Source organism: Rhea pennata, chromosome 5 (assembly GCF_028389875.1).
Source record: "Rhea pennata isolate bPtePen1 chromosome 5, bPtePen1.pri, whole genome shotgun sequence".
Lineage (NCBI taxonomy): Eukaryota > Metazoa > Chordata > Aves > Rheiformes > Rheidae > Rhea > Rhea pennata.
In genome coordinates, this window is record NC_084667.1 from 16,427,748 (window position 1) to 16,452,065 (window position 24,318).

At 38.6% G+C, this 24,318-nt stretch overlaps 1 protein-coding gene across 12 annotated transcripts in view; it reads right to left on the minus strand.

Moving 5' to 3' along the window:
* The window catches only part of MGA (MAX dimerization protein MGA), a 65,522-nt gene that overhangs the window by 26,699 nt on the left and 14,505 nt on the right, over positions 1-24,318 (minus strand). For 8 of the 12 annotated variants that reach the window (XM_062575872.1, XM_062575875.1, XM_062575871.1 and 5 more), the window contains exons 3-15: positions 19,963-20,893; positions 19,530-19,617; positions 19,294-19,389; positions 15,154-15,282; positions 13,087-13,185; positions 11,652-12,298; positions 9,293-9,650; positions 8,149-8,372; positions 7,207-7,347; positions 6,721-6,793; positions 4,832-5,352; positions 2,910-3,207; positions 506-1,141 (exon numbers count right to left, since the gene is read on the minus strand). In XM_062575872.1, coding sequence (XP_062431856.1) covers positions 506-1,141; positions 2,910-3,207; positions 4,832-5,352; positions 6,721-6,793; positions 7,207-7,347; positions 8,149-8,372; positions 9,293-9,650; positions 11,652-12,298; positions 13,087-13,185; positions 15,154-15,282; positions 19,294-19,389; positions 19,530-19,617; positions 19,963-20,893 — 4,241 coding nt within the window. Of the gene's footprint in view, positions 1-309; positions 361-505; positions 1,142-2,058; positions 2,459-2,909; positions 3,208-4,831; positions 5,353-6,720; positions 6,794-7,206; positions 7,348-8,148; positions 8,373-9,292; positions 9,651-11,651; positions 12,299-13,086; positions 13,186-15,153; positions 15,283-19,293; positions 19,390-19,529; positions 19,618-19,962; positions 20,894-24,318 lie in introns of those variants that run through there. The other 4 variants (XM_062575880.1, XM_062575873.1, XM_062575881.1 and 1 more) reach the window with 4 other exon arrangements.

Here is a 24,318-nt window from a genome sequence, read left to right on the forward strand (position 1 = left end):
AAACAACTTGATCTCTTTAAACTTACTTGAAAGCATGTTAATTCAGTATCTTTTTATTCACAGAACATAAACAGGACGAACCAGGCCAGTTAACAGTTTTCCTCTCACTGTTCTGTCAACATTTCTCAATGATGACCCGGAAGACCCGCATGTAAAGATGAGAGGGTAACTCCACGCTTATTTCTCGGACTCTGTGCCAAAACTGCAATTCTAGCAATCAGAGTGATAATTATGTTATACATTTCTATGGGCCAAGGAATTATTTGAGACTTCCAATTCATTTCACAGCAGTCACGGAAGTTTCCTCTCTACTTGCTTAGGCTGACTCAAATGGGCAATTTGGAGATTACATTTCTTATCCTATTTTGGAAAGAAGGATGAGAGGAGCAAATTTGTATTTAAATTGGGCTCTAAATCTGCTCAGTGGCAGATTTAATTCCCACTACGATGGAGACAGGAGTAAAAAAAGTGTTTGCAGTAACAATCTAAAGCACCCAAGCCTTACCTGGTTTTGGATTTAGTGTAGGACTTGAATTAACTCCTGAGAGTAAAATTGGAACAGAGCCAACAGAGGAAGTTGGTGTGGTCACCACAGATGCAGCTGTTGCAGTTGTTGTCAGTACAACTGTGGAAGTGGATGTTGTGGGAACAGGACGAGTAACTGTTGCTGTTGTTACTACAGTTTTAGGGAATGATATGGTTGCTACTGGCGTAGCTATCCCAGTTGCTTTTGTTACGTTCACAGTGGCAGCAGATGTGGTGGGTGAGGGAGCAGTACAGGTGTTAGTTCCAGGTGTTGCAGGAGCACCTGTGACTGTAATTCCAGGAGGAGAGCAGGCAGGTTCACTAGCTCTTGTCTGGCTAGCAGTGGTCACAGTAGATACTGCCACACTGGTACTTTCTACAGTGACTGGAGAAGTGGTGGTGGCTGTAGTAACCCCAGGAGAGATAGTGCAGTGAACTGAAGATGGCCTTGAGGGAACCACAGGAGTAACAACCATTATTGGTGTAGGCCTGATATTGAACTTCTGCGGCCCTGACAGAGGCTGGGGTGTGCTCACTCCAGGAATCTTCTGCTGTAGGGCTCCGGCTTTATTCATCACAAATTGTGTGAACACACCACCAGGTGAGGGTCGCGCAGCTGCAAATAAAAACTTGCAGGTCAAAATTGTAACAGATTTCCTCTTTGCCTTTCATGAGGTGCTACATTACTCATTTCAGCAAGAATTTGGGCCCCTATTTTCTTTAAGAGCACACTGTAATTAAATTGAAACCTTCACGGCAGTCCTGAACATGCTTTAAATTATATTATTAGAAATACAGCTGTTTTATCTCACTTCTGCAGCTTTCTGTTGCAATTCTTCCTGGCCAAACAAGAGAGTCAGGTCTTGAGGGATTATGTTCTTTACTGTCGAACTACCAATAGCAAATTATAATTGCAGTATGTGAAAACAAACAGCTAAGTGAGATAAGAGGCTCATAAAATATTTTCTAAATCTCAAATTCTTCCTGTAACAGCTTCTTTGCGCAGTCTTCCTCTTTCACTGCTTCTTGGTTTTCATGCCCCTGCTATTGTATCCACGTTACACAGCCACTTCTGGGGGGTGAGGGACGAGGCAATAGGGTTTGCCATGTCCCCATCTCATTGCAATGACATTCTTGAAGCTGAGGACTGGATGGGACAAATTTAACCAATTGGAAGTAATCACTGTTGGGAAGCTCCTTTCCCTCATCCCTTGCTCACCAGGGATCAGAACACTGAATCTGCATCACTCCAGACCCCTACAGATGAGGGGTAGAACTTGCGTATATAGTATGACAGTGCAGAGCATTACTATTGGGCAAGCTCCGCTTAAATATTTGAGTTATTCATATACACAGCATCTTTAACCCAGAAGGTGCCAAGCACTTAGCAAATCTTGTATGCAACAATCACTTCACCCATCAATGAAATGCAGCCACCTCTTTAATATTGTGTAGATGTATAATACAAGAAGTTTTATTAAAGGAAGAGAAAGCAACACATTCTGTTTACACTGCAAGAAAATTAAGGCCAAAAAACAACACAATTAACCAAAAGTTAGAGTTTTGCCAGGACACAGGTAACATCCTTTTCTCTTGCAAAGCTTCTTCAGATCTTAAATTATCGTGTGGATGGGTGCTAGATTTTAGAACTCATGCAAAATGAAACATTCAAGAGCAACTCCTCCTCTTGCCATGCTGGGGTAACCATTTCAGTACCAACTCAGATATGAGTAACACATGCGTCTTCTGATACTTTTTATTTATTCTTTACTCTGGAGAGTTTCCTATTCAAGTGCTGACTACGTCCAACCCTGTTTAGCTTGTGAAATCCAATGAGATTAGAGGCTGATGTGGTATTGGCTGCCCACCTGTTGTTTCCCTAATCCAGATTTGGATCATCTTGTCTTTCACTGTGTTGCTTCATGCATCTTTGCTGTTTTCATGAATTCCAATTACAAGTGCAATATCATCAGAAAAACAAACAGTGAAGAACCACAGATTAGAGTCATCCTGTTACTTTTAACCCTCACCTTAACAACTTCTCATAGTATGATGAAAAGCAATTAAAAATCATAGAAAATTCTCAAAACAAAAATCCAAGCTTAACATTCAACCAGTGTGTCTCCATCCACTCTTGTCTCTCTCTTTTCTAGAGAAAATATGCTCTAGTAGTATTAATAAAATAACTAACAGTCAACATCTCTGAAGTCAAAATAAAACTTTCTGTTTTAGATAAAGAGGTTATTTATTGCAGAGGCAGTTTAGGTAGGCAACTCAGCCAAAGGCAGCATGCACTGTTGCACTGAAATCAACAGCAACGCTGTACACTCACTTTTTATTTAAGCTTCACGCAATTTAAAATACAGTAATAAGTTCCAACCTACCTATCTGTCTCTGTGCTGGGACATGAGCTTTCAGAGTCGTCACAGTGGGGGTTGAAGTAGTGCTGGTGGAAGATGTAGTTTTGGGAGTTGATGTTGTGGGCACCTGGACTGATGGTGTCCTGGAAGCAGCTGCTTTAGCATTGGATGCTACCTTGGAGATCACAGTACTGAGAGTTGAGATATCAAGTACTGTGGGTCGCAGCCTGCCTGTGATATAAGCAGCTAGCCGATTGGCAGGATGTAATGCCCCCATCTGTCCCAAAAGCAGTTTGGCCTGAGGATAACTTTTACCATTAACCTGAAAAAAGTGGAAAAGGGAAATTTTGTGAAGAAAAAAGAAAAAAAATGCTAATTCACCACCTCTGGAGAGGTGTTTCATTCCACGGGATTTCCAAGTCTTCTTTTCAGAATAACATTGCAACTCAGAATGGAACTCCTAATTTCCTTTCTGCCCAGGGTATTTCAAAGCAACGGTATTATATAACACTGAGATTTCAGATGCTGCTCAGACTCTCGTACGGAACCAAAGAGTCCAAAGGAACACCAGCAGTCATTGAACTTAGAGAGAAGCTAGAACACATTTTTTCCTGCCCTTCTACTTATGCTACATTCCTGACTAAATATGATTTTTCAAATTTAAGGACAATTTTACTAATTCTCAAATCTAATGAGCTTCTTGTATCACAGAAGAAAGAATACTTAATGCCATACACACTGGGACAAAACTCTAAAGAGTCTGTAAAAGTGTTGTCAATTTTTTATCTCTACTGTCATTTGATATGGTAATTCAGGTACTGTGGGTTGACCAACTTCAAATTCAGAGTTGCGGAAGTAACCAGCTGCCTGGGAAAGAGAAAAAAAATGGCATCTTTCTACATGTCAGGCTTTAAGCCTAGCAGACAATTGACAACGGGAAGTTTTACACTATTTTTTTGGTAATGTTATATTTTACTTTGAAGTTGTTTGATATTAACCTTTAAAAGCAAAATAAATTTAACATGTTATGCTGATTAAGTCAGTTTCCTATTTATTTGTTTATTGGTCAGGGTCAGAAATCACTCCTGCAAGTCTGTCCTGGATTCTTTTTATTTATTAACTATTAAACACAGGAAATCTCTCCCCCTGTATTTTCCCCTCCATTAGCATCTCTTTGCAAGGGCACCGTATCTGCAAAATGTCACGAAAAAAAATTTATTTTCATTTTCCAAATTACAGGCCTTCCTGGGAAATGATATTACTACAACTACAAATATCTTTGATTGAAAGAACAGATATTTTCATCTTTACCCTACAGTTCCTATCATTAATTGATAATACTAAGTTGGCTGCATGATACTGTAGTGAAATGACTTATTTTAAACTTAAGATTATGAAGTCTCTTGATGACCAATATACATTCTGCAAAGAGGATGCAGTCAGGCTATTAGCAAAGATTAACAATAAGCTATAAGAAAGGCAATTTAATGCCTGCAATTTCCTTTAGAAGTTTTGTCCCAGTGTACACATTCTCAAGAAGAGGGGAATAAAACAAAAACAACAACCACCAAAAAAACCCTCTGTGGCCTCCAACAGCCATGCATTTAAAAGTATTATCTGTCAGCTATATCTGAACTAAGTTTTCCAAAGCATCAGAAAGAACTTGAGAAAGATTCTACACTTGGGCCACCAAGATCCACATGACCAAAAAGACAATCCAAACCACAGGCTTCAGATTTCCAGTCAGATTTCCTGATTGACTCTTAAAAGGGACAAGCTTAGAGAAGAGGCAGAAATGTCTCCCAGATACAAAGAATCCTTGTTTGAATAGACAAAAGACTAGGTTAAAAAGAAAAAAAAAAGTGTGTTTAATTTCCCTTTTAAGGACTTCTGGGATACTGGAAGAAACTGAATCTAATCTCCACAGTAAAGGCAGAGGGACCCACCTGAATCAAGCCTGAGGGACTCATATTAGCTTTGCGTTTGTAGGCGACCAGCTTTCCTGCAGGAGAAAGCCCTGTATAAAAAGGCAAGCCTTTACCCCCATGCAACTTCTCCCGTAGTTTGTCCAACGCGTCTGCCCGCAAGAACTTTATATTTTCTGGGGTTTTGCGTGATGGCACTCCACTATCTGGAGTCTCCAAGACAGGTATCTCAGGCTTCTCATCCTTGTCCTGGCAGGACGGCACTGAAATTTTCACTCTGGAGGAGTAGACAGGAGGGTCCTTCTCATCCCAAGCCTTGTGTTCTGAAGCCAATTCAATAATGAAGCTACCCACTTTGAGGGACTGTGGTATGTTACTGTTGATATGCTGTGATAAGATGCTCAAGATCTTATTGCGATCTTCCTCCCAGTTGCAGTCAGAGATAATCTCGATAAGTTTGGTTGGTCCACCTGGAGTGGTGTGATGAACATAGGAGGTGGAGGAAGAATCCCCCTCACTACGGGAAGACCACCAGCTTTTCTCTGAGAAAGAATTGAAATAGGTTTCTGCAATACTATGGCATTTTAATCACCTGGATATTTAAAACAGTTTTATTCTGCCCACCTCCACCCTTGTCTCTGCCGCACATCACAAAAAGTAACGAAATTTGTTCAAAGCATCACTTCCCTTTGCAGAGCTTTACAAGTAAGCGAAAATTCACTGCAAAACTAAAGTAATTATTTCTCACAGTTCATTCCCTGCAGCCATACCATCTCAGGTTGTATCCCATCGCATCTCACAAGCTAAACAAAGTTGGGTTGGTTCAGTACATGGATGAAAGACCTCCAAGCAACACCAACATGCAGTAGAAAGCATCGCTGGTTATTCAACAGATGGCGCTTTTCCCTTGGAGTCAGAAAAGGACCAGCGTCCTATAATGGCATTAGGGGCAAACATGCTGCTAGCAGAACTGTCATTTGCAGAAGATGTAAAATAGAAGCATGACCTTTTGTTGTCTTTAGAGATCCAATGGCACTTTTTGGAAAACTGTAAGGATGTTGAGCCCTGTGTCCTGGTCAAGTTTTAATTTTGACCTACCAATTCATCAGCATTTTCAGCTAGTTGTATTATTTTTCCATTCCCATCCTTAAATGTAGAGTGCTGTTGTACACATTAAACAGTAAAAGATTTCAGCTTAAAAAGGCAGCTATATTTCATTAGTGGATGACACAATGCCTCCAGTTAATGTCCCACGTTAAAGTTCAGAACATGATTTGAGGCACTTCAAACTGAAAGAGAACACAGACATCTACCCTACTTCATGAACTAGAAACCCAAACCCAGTTTACGTATGTGCGGCAAGAATTCAATTCAACCTTTCAACTTGAACTAAAGAATTCAATATCACACAACTCTGAACGAAGTATAGGCACTTCCTTGTCCCATACAATTCTAAACGGGGAACATGAGGACCCAGCCTTACAGCATCATTTGGATATTTATTAATTCTTCAGTAACTAGAGTGTAATAGTTATAACAACACCACCACACACAAGATCAGCGATCTCCATTCCTTCCCAAGTATCTTATTATCACTCTTGAACACAAGTCTGCCGTGTGATAACATCTTTTATTGCTAACCAAGCTACTGTAATAATGGTCATTTTAACCTTAGAGCAACAGTAGGGGCCAGATATTTAGCCTGTTGTACCTCCCACATGACACATTTAGAACTGTTTAAAAAAAATCAGGCAACTGCAAGCACATCATAAAATTTTTATTGACAACTGTAGTAATTCCCCTGGCAAATGGGCTTTTGTTTCATCGATAGCTACAATTATTCTTTTTCTTTTAAACCAAACACGTGGTACTATCAGGAGACTGAAGGAAACTGAACACTCTGCTCTTACCTCCAGATTTATCCGTGTCTTTGTCCATCTTGCAGGTTGCTTTCTCAGGAGGCTGAAGGTCTGACTCCTGCTCCTAGAGGAGGAAAGAACCATAAGAAAAGGCATTCTTTCTGTGTATCCTCTTCCATACTAAGTCACATCACAAAATAAACTAGTTCATCATACTATTATTCACAGCCATAGAGCATATCTTAACTTTGCCAGTGATACAATTTTCATCTTAGAAGAGGTCTCCATACTATAAGCATTCCAAGCCTTACAAGATGACGCATTTCAGAGCTAGGAATTTCCAAGACAGTTTCAGTAACGGTAGTAAGAAAAGTTTACCAGCACTGCTAGGTGATTTAGGATCCACAGTCCTATCACAACCAAGTGCAAGTCAGACCCTCATATGTCAGGTATGAGTTTCTAGAAAAAAAAATTACTTCACATTTTCAGTATTTCTGCCTATTACTGTTATATGTTGGATGCTGTGTAATTTCTTACCCTTATACTACAGCTCTTTGAATTGCATTGGTCTTTCTGTTGCTTTTTCTCCTCTCTCCTGCGTTCATATGCTCGGACCCTGGCACAAGTCATCATACGTTCAAAGAACAAATAGACAGGATCCTTGTCCTCCTCTCGAATCTACCACAAAAAAGAAAGAGAAGTAAACTACTCCAATCTAGATGCACATTAAGAGTTATAAATCAGTTTTACGTTCTAACAGCACTCGAACAGAAAACATCAAAAAAGAAAGCTCCAGCATGTCAGCCTGAATCTTCCATCTCAATATTGTAGCTCAGTCTACATCTGGGGGTGAGGAGGGCACTCAAATCCTGTTTAGATACTACTCTAAATGACAGAAAAGCAGTTCAGGCAGAACGCTTAGATTTATCTGCTATGTGTTAAATGGCAACTCTGTTGAGCCTAGTTATTTCTAAGTAAGTTTCTCTACTGCTGTTGTCGCTTTTGCTAGATAAAGGTAAGGGAAGAGGCAAAGGCAGACTTTTTCAATACTGGCAGCAAAGCCTCAAACAAGAACAGAAAAGGTCTCCAGAACCACTCTGCATTTTATGTATCCTGTTTGGCAAGTCATTCATTAATTAGGCTACTACATGCAGCTAATAAGCTGCAAAAATATTATGCAGGACAAGCAACCATTTTCAAAAAAATAACGTATTATTGTACTTTCTTTTAAATGAAAAGCTCTTAGCGAATCACAATCACCTTTCATCATCTGTGTACTGCTAAGATAAATTCTCAGCAGTTAAAGATTTATACACAGTCAATCCATCGTAACTTATCAACATACCCATCTGCAGTAAATCTTAGGCTTTTGTATCATTTGTTTTAATCTACAATGGGCTAGCACCAAAGGTTTTGGCAGCGCTTGTTTTAATTTTCAATACAAAGTAAAAAAACAACATATCTCTTTTCCTTTCTTACCACTGGATTGGGTTTAGGAGTATACACTCTGCCTGGTTTCATTCCACTGGAAGATCTATGCTTACTAGAAAGTGAGACTTCTGGGTTAGGCAATACCACAGGTTTAACTGGTTCAATAACAGATGGCGTTGGGATGTAAATTGGCTCTGGATCTATTTCACCTTCTACTTTTACCCACAATGGACAATTTCTAATAGGTTGTTCTGGCTCTGAGTCACAGATAGCTGAAAAAAAGAGGAAAAATAAAAAAAGTTAACTTTTAAGTGGAAAAATATTCTAATATAGAAGCAACAAATTTTATTTTCGGCCTAAGATCTAGCCATGTAGTACGCACTAGTTCACACTGCCAGAAAATACTACTGTTTATTTTACTTGGCTCAAATTCTAGCCAAAAGTGACTGGGATTTCTTCCACAAACAACAGGAAATGAATATAAAACAGATATTACACTAATCTTCATTTCTCACTTACACTGTAATTGCAAATAAGGAAAAGTGTGTGATTTTCACTGATGCAGTACCTTTTAATATGACAAAAATCAGACTTTATATCACAGCTATATGGAAGAATTAATTTATTCTACAAGCTGCCTTGATTTTAACACTAGGCAACACTGTTTCTGCTTTTAGATATTGCTAAAAATACTAACAGCAAGAAGCTGAATTTTAAATGCACAGTCAATTTCTGCCAAATTGTTTTTCTGAGCATACCCTAAGCCAGATCTGAAACTACTATAAATTACTGCATTTCTTTCCACTGTAGTCAAACTTACGCAGCTACTGCAATTGAAAATACAGTTTTAAACAGAGAGAGAACATTGCAAATATGGCAGTGAAGAATACCAACAGTGATAGCAGAGGTTTGGAAAGTTAAGTATGCGTTTAAATGATCTAAAATAAACCCTAGATTTGATCAAGATAAACAATTGAGCAGCACCAAAAATGCTGAGCAGAAAAAGTAAAAGTGTGATTTGCTGCTAGTCAGTTATACTATAGCAGATGCTGCAGATATCGCTAAGAACTTGCTCCCATTTCTGGGTTTAGTAATGTCATTGCTATTTACCTCCTAACACAAATCTCTTGCAAAAGACAGGTAATTTCTGCAAAGCTGTGAAAAAAAAAAAATGTTGCCCAGCAGTACTCACTGTATTCCACCCTTTTTCTCTTCTTCTTATCTTTCTGCTTCTGTTCATCATCTACTCCATTACCTTCTCCTTCCACATCTTCATCCTCTTGCTGTTCTTCTTGTGTTCCATAGAACACAAGATTTCCACGCACAGCCTTTTTCAGTATTTTCTTATGTTTTGATCCTCCCTTTACCAGTAACACTCTTCTCTTCAAACAAGTACAACCAAACATACAGTCTGGCCTGCGGCAGTGGGTAGGCTGACGTTTCTCCAGTGCTAGACTGGCACAGATACAACCCAGTCGACAGAAATCATTATTGCAAGGAGGTGCTCGTCGTCTTATTATTTTATGGATAGGTTTGTTTTTGAGTGAAGCCTAAAAAGGTTTTTTAAAAAAATAAATATACATTTGAAATTTTAATGAGATTAAATTAATCATATACAAAATCTAATTATTTGAAGCTCATTTGGAACAATCCCTACAACTATATAGTTTTAATGCAATAACTTGTCACCTATATTGAAAAACAGAACAGAGGAGAATCTGCATTTGTAGTCTTCTGAGAGGCAATTTGAAATACCTAAACAATCTGGGTAATAAACTGGTTGTGAAAATAGCAAAAAAGATTATCATATGATAATCAATCAAGTTACATGACCAGGATTTCTCTACAGTTGACGCTATTGGAAAAAAGCGACAAAAGGTCAAAAAATGCAGTTAGTCAATAGAAACTATATTAACTATATTTTTTTTCATGGTGAAAATTTAAGATAACTAACAATTAATGACTCTAACCAACTTTCGACACTATTTACAAAGTTCTCACAGGACCTCTGGAGATCATCCAGTCCAACATCCCTGCTCAAGCAGGGTCACCTACAGCATGGTAGACAGGGTTGCATCCAGGCAGCCCTTGAAGATCTCCAGAGAAGGAGACTCCACAACCTCTCTGGGCAACCTGGTCCAGTGCTCCGTCACTCTCACAGGGAACAAATTCCCCCTCACGGTCAGGCGGAACTTCCTGTGCTTCAATTTCTGCCCATTGCCTCTTGTCCCATCACATGGGACAACTGAAAAGAGTTTGTCCCCGTCCCCTTGACACCCTCCCTTCAGGTACTTTATACACATTGATAGATCCCCCCCTCAGTCTTCTCTTCCCCAGGCTAAACAGGCCCAGCTCTCACAGCATAGGGCAGATGCTCCAGCCCTCTGATCATCTTTGCAGCCCTATGCTGGACTCTCTCCAGTAGCTCCACGTGTCTCTTGTACTGGGGAGCCCAGAACTGGACACAGTACTCGAGATGAGGCCTCACCAGGGCTGGGTAGAGGGGCAGGATCACCTCCCCCGACCTGCTGGCAACACTTTTCCTAATGCACCCCAGGAGACCATTGGTCTTCCTGGCCACAAGGGCACATTCCTGGCTCATGGTCAGTTTGTCGTCCACCAGCACTCCCAGGTCCTTCTCTGCAGAGCTGCTCTCCAGAAGGTCAGCCCCTAGCTTGTACTGGTGCCGAAGGTTATTCCTCCTAGGTGCAGGACCCTGCACTTGCCCTTGTTGAACCTCAGGAGGTTCCTCTCTGCCCACCTCTCCAGCCTGTCCAGGTCTCTCTGAATGGCAGCACAGCCCTCAGGTGTGTCAGCCACTCCTCCCAGCTTGGTATTATTAGCAAACTTGCTGAGGAGGCACTCTGTCCCCTCAGCCAGGTCATTGATGAAGAGGTTGAACAGGATGGGACCCAGTACTGAGCTCTGGGGGACGCCCCTAGCCACAGGCCTCCAACTAGACTCCACTCACTAGCGGGCCCACGTTTTCCCTAGTCCTTCTCTTGCTGCTGATGTATTTGAAGAAGCCCTTCCTCGTGTCCTTAACATCCCTTGCCAGACTCAATTCCAACAACTGGGCCTTAGCCTTCCTCACCGCATCTCTACATAATCTGACTGCATTCCTATAATTCTCCCAAGGAAACATAAACTCCTTCTGACTAGATAATACAAATGAAGGAACATAATCAAAAGCTCAACTGCATTGCCTCCAAGGCATCTAAGATGTTGGGTATATAAGGACAAATTGAAATGAAATTGCGTTTTTTTTTTTTTTTTTTTTTTTTTTTTTTTTTTAACTCCTCTTGCACTCTTTAGAGAAAAGAGTGTTGCAAGGACACGTTATTAACTGAGGTTTTTTTTTTCCCCACATACTACACTAGAGTCAGCAATTCCCAACTTTCACTGGCCAAAAGACCACAACACAAAGACACATGCTTTGCTTTCTCCTTAACAGCTACAGTCTTGTTTTGTGCATCTGCAAGCAGCATTAGAAAGTACACCGATTTGAAAAAGTAACAATCCATGAAGGAAACAAACTACTGTGGATTTACCTGAGCTGTGAGAAGAGTTGCCAGAGAGATGTCTGCTCTTTCTTCTGTAATATAGGTCCGTGGTTTCCCATCCCAGAGAGCACAGTCTTCCAAGTCCATTAACTTCACTTGAGATTTAGACAAACCAGGTGGACGAGCTGCTTGTTGCTGTTGCGGTGCATGGCGCAAACTAATTTGTTTTGGCAGTATGTTTTCATCTAGAGCTGGCACCATGAAATTATCTGTTTGGTTATTTGAACTGCTATTTGAGAGGGACTTAGCAGCCTTTTCCCCTGATGCTGAAAAGCTGTGTTTCTGCTTTGCAGAAAAAGGTGAAGGCAGTATAGGTTTGTAGGATGATTTTACTCTGTTTGAAGATGTCTGTCTGTTTTGAGTCTTTGTCTTTCTAGAGGTAGATGACACAGAAGCAGGCTTGAATGTATAAGACGTGGATGGAATTATGGTGGATTGTTTCTTTAAAACACTGTCTAGTGTTCGCACATAGCTAGTGCTCTTGGTGGGAAGCTGATACACCACAGGAGAAGTGGGAGCGCTAGGAGAGAATCCCATACTGGTTTCCATCAACTTCCCTTCATTTTCCAGGTATTCATCCAGCTTGTCACTACAGAATGCTGAGCGGTTCTTCAAGGAACCTTCTGAACTACCACCTTAAAAAAACCAGCAACAACAACAACAAAAAAAAAAAAAAGAAAAGAAAAAACACGTAATTCAAGAGCATTTTAACTCCTGGGAAAGCACACTGACAAGTAATAATTAAAAAAGATGTAAATATGTTTCTAGAAAATGTTTAGCTGTATTTTTTTAATATATAAACAACAGTATCATGACTCTCTCTGAAAAACTGCTTTTGTGGAAATTTTACACACATATGTATGCTCACAGAAACTGTAAGCCTTCTACAAGCAGCGCTTCAACGCAACTGGCTTTGATCATCTCAAACATCTAACTTACCTGGTACACACCAATGCATCTAGAATATCCAACATCATATTGTATTGAAGTGTGGAGTCTACAATATAAGTATTTTCTCAAATTCAAAATAAGAAGAATATACTGATATTTATATATCTATTGCCAAATATCTGAGTCAGGACGAAGTAATCTAGTATGCAAGAAATGTCCTTTCTAATAGTAGCTTAAAAATTACTGTAGTTCATTAAGTTCTTTAAGCATCACAATTCTGGAATTACCGTATTTCCTCAAATACGCACTGCACCAAAGCGAAAAACAAACAATAAACCAACAGCTTTCTGCCCCTAAGCCTTCTTCTTGGTCATGAAAGCAGTACGAATAAATTCTTCATTCATTACAGTTTTAATATTTTTTTAAAAAAAACTCTTATTGAGTCACACACAGTAAGTGAACTACAAGATCTAATACACTTTTCTTGACCTATCAATAGAAATATATACACCATTCTCTCTTTTTTCCTAACCTTCATTTCTAGAAGCACCATGAAGTTTTCCTCGCCAGCCTTTAATCTTGGTGAAATCATTTGTCTTTCCTGTCCTGGAAACAAAAGGAAATCCTGTATCTGGAAGAGAAAAAAGCTAGCCTCAGTTTATAAATCAAGCCTGATTGTAATCAATGTCTTGGCAAACTCTGATTATTCCTGCTCAGATAAATGAATAGTACTAAATCAAAAGCCAGAATAAGGAGACTTAAAACTTTTTTCTTTTTTTTTAATAACAGCATAACTAACAAAGCCTGAATTCCTGTGCAGTTCTCTCATGTCTGTCCACATTTTCTACCCCCCTACAAAAGCTGTTTTTTCATATATTTTCAGTTTTATCCTCCTTCCCTTATCAAAGGTGCAATCAGGTAGTTCCAACACATAAATGGGAGGCTCAGCAATTTAGTAGGCCAAAAAGGAACCAAAAAATATTGACCTCATACTACTTCCTCCCTTAATAAAGGAAATAATTTTAATTTGTCCCCCTAATTCAGCCAATGACTTTTATAAGACCTGTAGAAACTTCACTGAAAACTCACTGTTATATCAAATTTGGCCAACTATGAATTAGGGACAGTGACAAGAAATAACCACAAAATGCAAACAGAGACATCTGTGTCAAATTATCCATCACTTTGGATGCTAAGTAATATTGTAGGAATATAAATAGGGCTCTGTGTGGCTGTTCTACATATTGCTAGGCTAGAAAAATTGGAATTTGACACTAAGCTGACTGAGGTCTCCCAAACTGAACGTGCCTCATTTGCGGTGAAAACAAGAGCTGAGATACAAGCTCTGCCTCTTTACCAACTCCCCAAAAGAGGGAGAAAGACAGTGTGATAGGTGTATTACAATAGGAGAAAAAGACTGAAGATGAGTACTCCCTTACTTTGTGCAAGAAACAAGTTTCTTATTAAAAACAGTACCTATCAACAGCATTAGAATCAAAGTCACATTATAATGGGAAATGTATTTGTTTGGATGCTTAACAGGAAACAAAAACAAAAGCAGCACAACTAGTCAACAGCTTTGTAATAAGCAATTAGCAGTGAATTGGAGCTTCTTCCAGGACTTCTGGTAATTGTTTTGCATTTTCTTAGCTTTTAGCTTTCAAGTTTGCTATCCCTGCCCCAATGAAAATCAGCACTACACACTGTAACAGAGGGAAGATGTTTGCATATACGAAGTTCCATTTTTTTCACTTACACCACAATAAACTGAAAGATTTCATTTATTTATTTCTGTATGTATACTAAGCTAAAGCTCCTAATAGTCCAAAAGATGTAACTGTCAAAGGATTGGACATTACTCTTTCCTGAAGGATAAAATGGGTACAAAAATTACTACTACCAAGATTACACCTTTTATACTATTTGGCTATGTTTTATTATAGATGTTTTTTAAAGATATTTTTAACCAGAAAAATAGGATTATCACAGATCTGGAATCAGGCACACTGCTTCCAACAGGACAAGCAAGAAGTGGTAAAAGGAAAAGCAGGAGAGGATAAAACAAGACTCTTGCAAAAGAGCAAGAGGCACTTTCAAAATGTGAACAGAGAAATAAACAGCAGCATGCAAGTGAATAACGATCCCCTCGTAGGCATACTACTACATTTCTAGTTTAGCTCCCAGGCTGCACTTCAGACTCTTCTATGTCTAAAGGAAAGCTTTGACAATCAGAACTGCAAGAGACAGCTTTTTTGATTTTGACACAGACAACATTAGAGATGGGGAGACTGTCTGGGCTTGTCCTGAGCGCATCAGAAGTGGTAAGGTGTATGTTTATATTTAAAAATAATCCAAGACCAACAGATAAAACATGCATGCATAAAGTAAGCCAGACAGATTCTTCTAATGGACCACAGGCTGAAGACCACACAGCCAAATCTACACAGGACTACTTGGCCAGGAACTGTATTTTCTTACTGTAATACTACTTTAATCTCTTTTGAAGTATCAAACTTAACTAAGAGTCCGTTCTCATCCTCTGACTATCAGTAATAAAAAGATGATACTTGTGATTTCAGCAAATTCATACTCTACCCACCTGGAGAATTGGGATTGGTTCCCAGATAGTTCCACAAAGAATAATTTGAGTAGGAAAGAGGCAGTTGCACACCCAAGTATTTCAAGTCAATGCTCATTGTTGGGTCCACAGAATTCAATTTCAGTCCCACTACAAGAGACAAATATCAAATAAATGTCTCAAGGCAAAAAGAGATTAGGAAAAAAAAGTCAACATATTTATTAAAAAATAAACCACTAGGTCATATACAGGCTTTTCCAGTATTCAGCAAGCATTTTAAGAGAACTGAAAAGAGCATCTGTGTCCACAAATGCTACCTACACTGGATTTACAGCAGTTATGAACTTAAGGGCAATTTGGGGAGAGGGAGTCAATGAAAAATGGAATGACATGATAGCTTTCCTGATTACTACCTAAGTTTCCATAGAAATTTAGAAAGCAAAATACCTGAGTTCTATCCATTCCAGCATTAAAGTACTTTTTCTTTTTAAGTTAGCACTGTTTACAGCCCTGAAAGCCAGTGGTACTACCTGAACCACTCCTGTTCACTTTGTCGTGTTTCATATCAGTACATGAGTTATCAATCCTGCAAGTGATACCACTCACTCCTTTTTCTACTGAAAGCTCTTCTTGTGTAAAATCATATACCACATGCCATCCATACTTCAGTTTCAACCACCAGTAAGAGATAAGAGAAACTACATCACAGTTCTGAAGAACTACAAAAACAAACAAGATAATACTAAGTTATATTCAAGTGGCTCTCTCAGGACTGTCTCACTAAATGATCCTGATTTCAATAGGCTGATTGAGGGGGAGGGGTTGGTTGGTTGGTTTTGTTTTCTCTGCAGGCTGTCCTTACTGATATGTTTGAAACTAGCCTGCCTTCTTGCCCACCTGCTTTTTAGAAAGTGAGGTGGGGGAAGGCCATCAGAAAACCAAACAATCCATTTTGTTGGCTGCCACCACAAACCATTAACTGCCTTTAACATCTTCCTTCGTTATCTCCCCCAAAAAGCTAAATTTAAAGACTTTACATAGCCACAAAAGATTTACTACCTATAGCAAAATAGATTATAGATGCAAAAATATTACGAAAAAAAAACAAGGTAGTAAATTTGACTAGTAGATCTTTCAGAAAATATTATTACATAGTGAATTCACAAAATGACTATTGTCAATCAGTCATCCTACAGTCTGCAGTCAAGAACATCTGTTTTGGATTTCAACTAGAGAAATGTACAAATGTTGCTCCTGTTGCCAGTAAGTCTAAAAATTTGCATTTTAATTACTTGAGTCTTGAAAGTGAAAATGTTGTATGACTTCACAAGGCTTAGGACATAGAGTCAGATTTGCACGTGTAGCACAAATCTTGTGATGGTCGTACACATTTATGTTTGTAACTGGCAACACAGTCACTGGATTACTGGGAGACTAAAGACAGGGAACAGATCTCAGACATGGCTGTGAAAAGGATACTTTTATCAAAGATAGTCTAGTGAAAGGTAACTTTCAAATCTGCATAAGGAAATGGGAAAACACATGAATCTACAGTTTTGTACAGAAACATGTCAAATGTCAAGATGCCATCTATTTCTTTTCAAACTAAGCTAAAAAAAAAAGCAAAGAGAACACAATATTCTTGACACTCTACTTGAGTTTTTCTGCCACCTTCAAAAAGAAGTCTAGCTTTGTTTAACACTCAAAAGTAAGAACTTCACCCATAAGCATAACTGGTTATTTAAATTTAGAATCATTAAGTGAAAAATACCCTGATAAAGAGCAGAGGATGACTCCAATGAACAATTGCGTCATGGAGTAAACATAAACAACCTAAAGAGAACAAACTGCAACATTAAGTATATGTCAGCACAGATGTCAACATACACGACACGTAAGCTTCATTTCTCTCATCCCAGAAGTATTGCTGGATTTCAGTTGCTGTACTCAAGTAGTAGCAAATTAAGAACCTTCTCTTTCTTCCAGCAGACCCAGCTGCTAAATCTGAAGCATGAGGTCTGATAACAGGTCAGCAAGTTACTTCACACTGCTGCTTTAAGCCTTTCAGATACTGCCATGTTTCTGCATGGTCATAAAAAAAAATTGCCTTATCTTCAACAGGCACACACTACCCAACTGAAAACACACAGTGTTTTTAACTTGGAGTTGGGGGGGAAAGTGCTGTTTGTTTCTTTACAAAGACAGCATGATTTTTTACATCAAGAGAGAGAAGGGGACTCATCAAGTCCGTATGAATCTTTTCTTCCTGAAACTGCACCAAGTATCAGAACAGAAAAAAATGCAATTATTTCGAATACCCAAAGGGAATAAGTTGCAAAAAGAAATCTTCTACTGTTTTGTTCTAGCATCATTAATGTTATATGAGGAAGTACTAACCAAGTACCTGAAATTCATTAGGTTTTCCAGCAAAAATGACAGTCACTGGGAAGACAGTTCCCTTCTTCCCAAAGAAGGGCAGAATAAGCATTCCTCAAAAGATACTGTTTGGAGTTAGAAAGACTCTACTCAGATCTGAGCAAAAACAAAGCCCAGAGATTTCCTAACAGGCACACAAGTTTATTTAATCTACTATCATGTAAGTAACTTTACAGAAGAACTTCACTATCACGTGAAAAGTAACTGCACACTATTGTATAGGTAAATTCCAAGTGGAAGTCACTGTAATCAGAAGGGGTGTTCTGGATCCATCTTGCTACTCTGCACAACGTAGTGTGCCTTTGTGATACGGTACCAGGTATGTTCAAACAAAAACAGTTGCATTAGTGATAGAGAGCAACAGCCCTGCAGTTTTCAATGCCAAACTTAGTACTGTTATCAGCAACATACATCCCTGGCCTTGCCTGGTTTTAGATACAATTGAAATCCAGAATCATTAGCAGAAAACTTTGGATGGGTCTAGAAACCAGCATGGTAATGGATTCTTCTCCATTTAGACCTTCTGCTTTTCCTGACTTGTGCCACTCTTGGCTTTCTGGAGCGGCTACAATCAAAAGTTCTCAGGCTGCTGGGTATCTCAAATTCAGGCTTATATGCCATATAAAACAGCAGCTCTACGAAGTTCAACACCGGCAGTCCAGTACTACCAAGAAATAAAATACTGTCCCTTTAAAATGGGGGAAAAGATTGACAGTCTAGCTCTCTTCTTAGCCAATGCATAAATTATTGAGATAATCTAGGATTCTTCACAGTAGAAGCTCTATCAGGACCCACAAGAACCACTTGTATCTGAGCCAAAAATCAGTATTTGGCATCTCAATCCCTACAAGCTACAATTAATACATTTGAAAAATTCAGTACTAGAACCTCAAGTGCACAAGGTGCCACACTTCCATTCAGATCAATTTCTTTATCAGCTGCTCTGATGCTTATATCAAAGCCATTGGTCTCAAGACTGCCACCACTGAAGACTTTTGACATCATCAGAGAAAGAACTCAGGTTCTGCTATATATACAAATCAAAATCATGAGCTGGAAGTCAGCCTGTTTGGCTAGTGAACCTGGATCTGAAGTGACTCAGGAATAACAACTCAAATACCGCAAATGCAGTTAAGAGTTACACGTGTCTGGATATCTAGATTCTGGACAAAGAATGCGTACCAGCATCTGGCTATTTTCTATGCTGATGTTAAAACAGCCCATTTGCTCTCTAAAATTACAAAACAGACAAAGTCTAAAATCTGAAGGCTCAGCCTCTTCCACAGAGACATATATTAACATGAAGCCTCTCGTTCTTCTGCGCAAGATTCAGGAGTGATATTTTGCCTCTTCCACCTCTCCCAGTTTGCAACATGATGATCAATAAATGTGTGAAAAATAACCATCTTTACAAATAGTTATTTCTTTTAAAGCCTCTAAGGAAAAAAAAAAGTCAGAAGTGCTAAATTCTCTTTCACAGTCACAAGTGGCAAGAGGGAAACTGAACAGAGTTTCAGACTCAATTCCTTTCACGTTCTCATACTGGCACATACGCACATCACACATGCAAGGTTTTTTCAGTAACTTGTGTTTGCAAAAATAACCAACATCAGATCCCAGCTGTATTAAGCATATACAGTATTACACCCAGTAGGAAACTATACACTCAGTACGGTTACATATATTATATAATCAGGCCCAACAATAGGCACCCTGCACACTCACCTTCCTGAAGGCTAGGATGTATGACCTGCTTATGTCTCAAGGTCTTCAGCTCTTCCATCAATTCCTTTTCCAGTACTTGTATTCTAGCTTGACAGTCTGCTCAAAAAATAAGCAGAGAATATACATTTATCATTTACTATGTAATAAAAAACAACCTAAATAATTATCTTCCAATACATCTTTGTACATTCCCTTATTGCAGGGAAAATCCCCTTGCAGAAAACACAAAAAGGTACCTGGATCATTTGTAGCTAACAAAGGAGCCTGAAGATTCTGTGATTCTTCTCCTCCAACTCTATCAACAGTGTGTATGTCAAGAGCTTCCTACACACATAAAAGAGTCTGGAGTAAGTACGTAAGCTTTAAAACACTGACCCAGATGCAAACTAGGCCACAAATATCATTGAACATCAGATGGTTTACTAAAGTACACCATCATTTACATACAGAATTCCACATTCCAATGTCTCCCTAAGTCACTAAAACATACAAAAGTATTTTGAAAAACAAAGAGACATAGAAAGAACAGATTTGCAAAGAAAAGAGGTCATAAATCTCAAAATTCCGTTTAAAATTCAAAACTCAGTTTACTTTCAGCTCATAAATAGGCGGTTAAATATGAGACACTGTAAAGGGCACTGAATTTTATCCAAAATAGTTCAGATTTACCTTTGATGCAAAGGAAACAAAAAGGACTCCATCCACATCTTCAAGATCCGGCTTCACATCTGGAAGGATACTCCCAGGCCCCAGAGCAGTGCTCTTGTTTGCTATTACAGTTTTCGTTATACCTTTAGGTGGTCTACCAGCCTTGGAGATTTTCAGTTTCCGTGGTCTTCCTCTTTTATTTGGAACTGATGATATGGCATTTTGACTGGTACCAGGGCCTTTGTGGGACAGAGGATTCTTCAGTATTCCAGCCTTCTTTCTTCCACAAACCTCTTTAGCTGAAAAGTGACAACTGACTGAGGCCCTGAGACTAAAGTTAGGTGATTTAGCTAGAGCCCACTGGGCTTCTCTGATTGAACAGTATTTCTGTGACAGTTTACTCCCAGGAGATTGTTTTCTCATAGCTAATTCCTCAGCTACAATGGCTGTGCCTAAGCAAGAACCTTTGTGGTTTTCAAAACAGATAGGCAAGGAATCCAGTATTGCACTCAAAGAGGATTTATCTTTCTTGCAAGCAGTCAACATGGTCTGAGGCAGCTCAGATATCTTCACCGTGCTCTTTGTGACTGCACACGGTTCTAAATAGACTACAGGCATCTTCCCACTATCCAGTTTTAACATTTTTGCTCTGGCAACACCTGAAGGACTGGTGAGTAACCGCTTCCGAGGCCTGAACTCTCCATCTGTTCCATCCATATCACTATGTTTCCTCAGATGTTTTTCTACGATGGGATCATCCTCATCCGTATTAGAATATTCATCTGTTTCTTCATCTGTATCTTCTTGTTTTACACTTATTCCTTGTGTGCAAATACTTGACTCGTAATCATAGTCATCTAATGGTTCCTCTTTAATGACTACATTGAAGTGTCCACTTGGATCCAATGGGGATGCCACACGGGAACTGCTTTCGTAACTGCTAGCAATGGGACTAAAGGAAAAAAAAATACAAGATTTATCAAATCTCCTGTTTTACCAGAGTTTCATGATTTCCCATAATCCTTGGTACATAGAGTAAACAACTTCCAAGGTGCTTCAAGATACATGTCTGTCAAATACCTCAAAGTTTCAGCTTCTAAACAAGCTGTAATTTGCAAGCTTACATTTTTAGAAGAAAACTTTCAAAAGCTATATTTGTCAACAGTGAAAACAATACAATTTCTTATCTGAACGCAACAGCACTACTTCCTTTCCTAGTAGTATCAGAACGACATTTGAAGTTCTATGTGAGGCTTAGCATGAACTCATGCTAAGTTATGATGTATTAAATGCCCACAAGAAACCTATTTTCTCTAAGTCATCTTTGTAAAGCCACCGTACTTGCCAAGAGGAGGCCAAATGAGTGCTCAAAGCACTTCAATTTACATGATTTAACTAAAATTTTAATTAATTCATCCTGAAGCCTCACAAAGACCACTCTTAAACATAACTGCTGTTCTAACACTTACAGTATGCTAGCATCCTATTGAATTATGCTCCACTTTCCACTTAGTTTGAATACTAACATAATCAGCATTCATTTAACATATTATCCATTAGACACTAGAGACTAACTACGCAGCCAGTTACACTCCCAGATCATACGCTGCTTCAAGTAGCAGAGGAATCAGTCAAAAAACTGCAGTCACCAGTTGTGAAGAACAACAGAAGCTGGCACCTAGCCATTAAAGGAAATACGGTTGAGATATGAAAACAGAAACTCTTATCCACAGTGAACCTCAGAAAATAAGTTAGAACTTCTTTACTAAATATATCAGACTGTATTCCAATATTCTACTTGCGTGGGGAGGGGAACAGGAAGAGGAGGAGGAAGAGGTTATTTCTGCCTAATATACACTGAGGCCATGTTTAAGGGAGAAATGCCTAGAGATGCCACAAGATATGGGGCACACAAAGGTTACAAAATGGGAGCTGGGAGACTGCAGCTCATGAATGAAGAGCAAAATGTAAAATGGAGCAGACAGCCAGGACAAAAATTTACATATTCATATCAAAAAACTCCTAGGAACAGGACAGAAACAATGCAGAAAATCTGCTGCAATTCAGAAGGACAGTAACTAGAATCAAGCCTGGAGCAAAAACCTGCCTTGGGAGGAAAAGAGTCAGCAACAGGAGGGTTGTATACAGGTCCTGTTTTTGAAACAACTGTTTTCTTCTCCAGTCACTGAGTTTTCTATAAGAAAAAATTCTAGCCTTCATTTAATTAAAAAAGTCAAATGTAAGATTTTAAAAAAATGATCTCTCTTCTTCGGGGAGCTTACTGTAAGAGAAGGTCTAAGCTGATCCATTTAGAGGTTCTGGGCAAAACTCAAAATCTTGTTACATTAAACCTACATGTTTACTCAGTGTATCAGATCTAGAATTAAAGTGAATGCTTTTAAGAGGTATGATTCATCTTCTCCTCTACCTTAAAATTCTTCAAAATAAAGAGACAAAAAACCTAATGAGCTTGCTGGCTGGGAATACATTTCTCATCCGAGTTCTGTTGTTTCCAACTGGATGAATCTAGAAGCCTGAATTTCTCCAGTCATTTTGCTTTATTTACTGCAAGATTTACTACTCAAGCTAGGCAATAACTTTCTATCAAGAATCTGTACAGTACCCAAAACACAGGAGTTCTACTGTACAAATGAAATCCCTAAATGCCAATGTTATTTTACTCTGCATACTGTAACCATAGGTCAGATGGTGACAAGAGTGAGGTAGCAAGCTCGTATGTGTATGCATGAGAAGATTGTATTTGCACAAAGTGCTGAATGACATTTTTGTAGATTTTAAATTCATATTGAATAGTGAACTTTTCATAAAAAATAAAATTTCTTTTTAAGTAATTTTGTTTGGCCTGATTTTGTGAAGCACACTACTTATTGGAAACATAAGCAGTCACAGAAATACACCTTCCTGTACGCCACAGGAAGATGAATCCTCTCAAAATCCTCTGCTTAATTTGCTGAGAGAGATGTCTTGTTAAATAGTTCTTCTTTACCTAATGGGATAACGTTCATATTTACACAAATCTCCTTACGCCCCAAGTAATGTATTATTTGGTTTCTCACAATAATATAATAAAAGCATTGAAATAGCTTTCATGCATTTTGTCAAATTAAAAACTGGTCAGTTGCCTCTTAAGACTACAAATAATTATCACATATTGAAAGTACTAAGATACATGTTTTTTTAGGTAGATCAGTTTAAAATACACTATCTATTGAACACATCTGATTTCTTTAAGAGACAACCTATCGATCTCTGTGGTTGAAGATTCAAGGATGGTAAGTATACAGCTCTTCCAAAAAGGCGGCAAGGAAGGAAGGAAAAGTTAACTGTCACACTGAACACAAAACAGCTAAGTTAGAAAAATAACACAAGGGAAACATTAAAAAACACTGCATATGTATTTTTTAATTCAGAGATTCAAAAGATTCTAGAAGGGTAAGAAGGTACAATAGCCTGTATGCTTTAGAGTCAGTAAATTTTTTGGGGGGGTTCCCTCCATGCCCCCAACAACTGACTGGTTCTATGCAAATATATTCATTTAGAAGTTTCCACAACTCAAATTAAAATGTTTTTTTCCCTTAGAAAACACTTAATTCAGTTGAATATATAACCGGGTTATCAAAAAAAAAAAAAAATCCTACAACCTCAACCTTGTATGAAGTAATACTTTGTTTCCAAAGTGCATTAATAACTCAAAATAAGAGTAAAATTATTCACTGGTATATGCAATCTCTTATACCATCTCGTTCTCAGAAAGGCAACCCTCTGCATCAGAGATCTGCAAAATGTAGCATTGGCGGGAAACCTCACACATTGGAGCACTAGGAACGCCAGAGCCAAAACCTTTTGAGAGCATTATCTGAGAGCCAGCAGCTCCCAATTTCTGACTCTTACCATGATTTATACTCAGGAAAAATGACTACCCTGCATAAAAGCAAGATAGTGCCCTCAACTATCAGTGAAATCTTGCCTATGACAAAGAATTGTCTAGTTTTCATTAATATACTTAATCTCTATTTTGATAAATGCAGCTTGCACAACATTGTCCTTTAAAGGTCGACATATGAATGAACAGACCTCAACTGCATGGTGCGAAAACACAGTAAAGAGATCTGAAGGGAAAGGGAGAAGTAACATTCTGAAGAACTCCAGCATATGAAAAGAGAGAAAGTTCTGCTATTTCTTCGATAAAATCAATTCTTTGCCTCCAAGTACAAAATTTGACTTTTACATACAGATTACAATAACATAAAAACAAAAATCTGAACAAGGCTGAAGGTAGTTCTAGGATTTTGCTAACATGTAGTTCATTAGAAGACAGATGTGTCCTAGCCCCAAAAATAAAAAATTTACTGCTTT